The 3543-nt window shown below is 45.4% G+C and overlaps 1 protein-coding gene across 1 annotated transcript; it reads right to left on the bottom strand.

The window, feature by feature from the left end:
• Positions 1-2115: 2115 nt before the first annotated feature.
• On the bottom strand, positions 2116-2835 carry LOC125517605 (small EDRK-rich factor 2-like). Its single transcript, XM_048682817.1, has 2 exons — positions 2658-2835; positions 2116-2492 (listed from the first exon to the last, which is right to left on the bottom strand). Exons 1-2 carry the CDS (start codon positions 2662-2664, stop codon positions 2293-2295), a joined length of 207 nt encoding a protein of 68 aa, XP_048538774.1. The 5' UTR covers positions 2665-2835; the 3' UTR covers positions 2116-2292.
• Between the last annotated feature and the right edge of the window lie 708 nt (positions 2836-3543).

The following is a 3543-nucleotide window of genomic DNA, read 5'->3' as shown; positions in this document are numbered from 1 at the left end:
GCGATCTATGATGTCTCTTACTGATTTACCGCTATTGTTTTGGGATTATGCTTTAGAGACGGCTGCATTCACGTTAAATAGGGCACCATCGAAATCCGTTGAGACGACACCTTATGAACTGTGGTTTGGTAAGAAACCAAAGTTGTCGTTTCTGAAAGTTTGGGGCTGTGATGCTTATGTGAAAAAGGTTCAACCTGATAAGCTCGAACCCAAATTGAAGAAATGTGTCTTCATAGGATACCCAAAGAAGACTATTGGGTACACCTTCTATCACAGATCCGAAGGCAAGGCATTCCTTGCTAAGAATGGATCCTTTCTAGAGAAGGAGTTTCTCTCGAAAGAAGTGAGTGGGAGGAAAGTAGAACTTGATGAGGTAACTGTACCTGCTCCCTTATTGGAAAGTAGTACATCACAGAAACCGGTTTCTGTGACACCTATACCAATTAGTGAGGAAGCTAATGATAATGATCATGAAACTTCAGATCAAGTTACTACCGAACCTCGTAGATCAACCAGAGTAAGATCCGCACCAGAGTGGTACGGTAATCATGTTCTGGAAGTTATGCTACTAGATCATGATGAACCTACAAACTATGAAGAAGCGATAGTGAGCCCAGATTCCGCAAAATGGCTAGAAGCCATGAAATCTGAGATGGGATCCATGTATGAGAACAAAGTATGGACTTTGGTTGACTTGTCCGTTGATCGGTAAGCAATTGAGAATAAATGGATCTTCAAGAAGAAGACTGACGCTGACGGTAATGTTACTGTCTACAAAGCTCGACTTGTTGCAAAAGGTTTTCGACAAGTTCAAAGGATTGACTACGATGAGACCTTCTCACCCGTAGCGATGTTTAAGTCTGTCTGAATCATGTTAGCGATTGCCGTATTTTATGATTATGAAATTTGGCAGATGGATGTCAAAACTGCATTCCTGAATGGATTTCTGAAAAAAGAGTTGTATATGATGCAACCGGAATGTTTTGTCGATCCAAAGGGAGCTAACAAAGTGTGCAAGCTCCAGCGATCCATTTATGGACTGATGCAAGCCTCTCGGAGTTGGAATAAACGCTTTGATAGTGTGATCAAAGCATTTGGTTTTGTACAGAGTTTTGGAGAAGTCTGTATTTACAAGAAAGTGAGTGGGAGCTCTGTAGCATTTCTGATATTATATGTGGATAACATATTACTGATTGGAAATGATATAGAATTTCTGGATAGCATAAAAGGATACTTGAATAAGAGTTCTTCAATGAAGGACCTTGGTGAAGCTGCTTACATATTGGGCATTAAAATCTATAAAAATAGATCAAGACGCTTAATTGGATTTTCACAAAGCACATACCTTGATAAAGTTTTGAAAAAGTTCAAAATGGATCAAGCAAAGAAAGGGTTCTTGCCTGTGTTACAAGGTGTGAAGTTGAGTAAGACTCAATGTCCGACCACCGCAGAAGATAGAGAGAAAATGAAAGATGTTCCCTATACTTCAGCCATAGGCTCTATCATGTATGCAATGTTGTGTACCAGACCTGATGTGTGCTTTACTATAAGTCTAGCAAGGAGGTACCAAAGTAATTCAGGAGTGGATCACTGGACAGTGGTTAAGAACATCCTGAAGTACCTGAAAAGGACTAATGATATGTTTCTCGTATATAGAGGTGACAAAAAGCTTATCGTAAATGGTTACGTAGATGCAAGCTTTGACACTGATCCGGACGATTCTAAATCGCAAACCGAATACGTGTTTATATTTAACAGTGGAGCTGTCAGTTGGTGCAATTTTAAACAAAGCGTCGTGACAGAATCTACATGTGAAACAGAGTACATAGCTGCTTTCGAAGCAGCAAATAAAGGAGTCTATCCAGAAGTATTTTAGGATTTGACCATTTCACTACTGGCTAGCGGTAGCTTGTGTACCCCTACCGCGGATGCGCTCGGCGGTAGGTGAGTACTCACTGTATTTGATACTTACAAAAGCCTTGCAGCCTCAGATCCCAAAATACTTTCGGATTAGACCACGTTGAGATGCCCTAACTGCACAAATCAGACAACGTGAGACAAAAGCTACAAAACGCTGGTCAGGAATTCCGGACAATTTCGAATGAAAAGAGGATGTAACGACCAAATTAATCGCATTGCATTAAAGATCCACGAATTACGCATCAACAACAGGGGCCTGATCTGGAGGCGCCGAAAGAATTGTGCTACAAGCCGAGCGCAACCACATCGCACAGAAATTCTACATCAGAACATCTCTCCACTTCATGAGACAGACAGAACGGATCCGAACTACTATTTCTTGCCGGCGGCGTTCTTCTTCTTGGCGTCGTCGGCCCCCTGCGTGGCCTGCGCCGCCTTCTTGGCGGTCTTCTCCTGCAGCGCCTTGGCGTCCCTCTCTCGTCGCTGCTCCGGCGTGAGCCCGTCGTCACGGCCCTTGGTCCCCGGCTTCCGCGCCTGCGCCCGCTGCCGGTCCCGCTCCCTCTGGTCGCCGCGTGCAGCCGCCAGCAAGGTCAAGGAACAACACGGACAGATCCAACCAAAACACAACACACACGCACACGGTAACAGATATAAAGTAATAATCCGGCCAATTCTTGACAAGAATCAACGAAAATTAGATGAACAGAGAAGGCGATTTCATTCGCGGTGAAGGATATGAGTCATGGCTGCTCCGAGGTCGAGAGATTTGGGGAACGGGAGAAGGGTTGATGGTTGTTGTTGGCTTGGATCGTGAGGTCGAGACCGGGGTGGGGCGTGTGGCGCTGTATATGTAGGGCCGCGGGGTAGCTTCCGGAAGCGCCTCGGCCTTCTGGAACGTTCGGCGCCGAATAATAAATAAATAAAAGGAGGAGATAAAAACAGAGCCGTCCATCCAGCCTATTGGGCGGTGCGTGCGGGTGACGCGAACTCGGTGCGCGTCACGTGGGAGTTTCCGTGTTCGTTTCCGCCGCGGCCAGGCCAGCTTGTTTTTCCACCTTCTTTCAGCCCGTCCTTCTTTCATCTATACTGATGATGGGCTTTTAGCCCGTGCGCAGGGGGCTGATGGGCGAGAGCTGTGGCCCAGAAGAGAGCTCCTGCTCCGTGCCGTAGCCATGGTAGACCATTTGGTTGTTCACAAACATCGACGAGCCGGAGGTGTTGGAATGCCTCGCAATCAGAGAAGCTCTAGCCCTAGCGGATGATCTCTATATCAAAAAATATCTGTGGCATCGGATTGCAAGCTAGCTGTTGAAGCCATACATAGAGGGACATCATCAGCGTATGGAGCAGTGGTGAAGGAGATCAAACATCACTCTAGTAATTTTATTCCATGTGTTTTTAGTCATGAGTTTAGAACCTCGAATATCGAGGCCCACAAACTAGTAAAGCATGCTTTAACTCTCGGGACCGGCCGTCATATTTGGTTAGGCCACCCAGGAGACCTTACCTTCGTCCATGTAAATATGACGGTTTAATAAAAAGCTTTGCGAGTTTGCCTAAAAAAAGATAGATCATTTGGCAACTGACGCAAACCCCTTTCCCCTTCGATATATTTCAATGGAC

Source organism: Triticum urartu, chromosome 1 (assembly GCF_003073215.2).
Source record: "Triticum urartu cultivar G1812 chromosome 1, Tu2.1, whole genome shotgun sequence".
NCBI classification, from domain to species: domain Eukaryota; kingdom Viridiplantae; phylum Streptophyta; class Magnoliopsida; order Poales; family Poaceae; genus Triticum; species Triticum urartu.
This window is presented reverse-complemented; position numbering and strand designations above follow the sequence as displayed.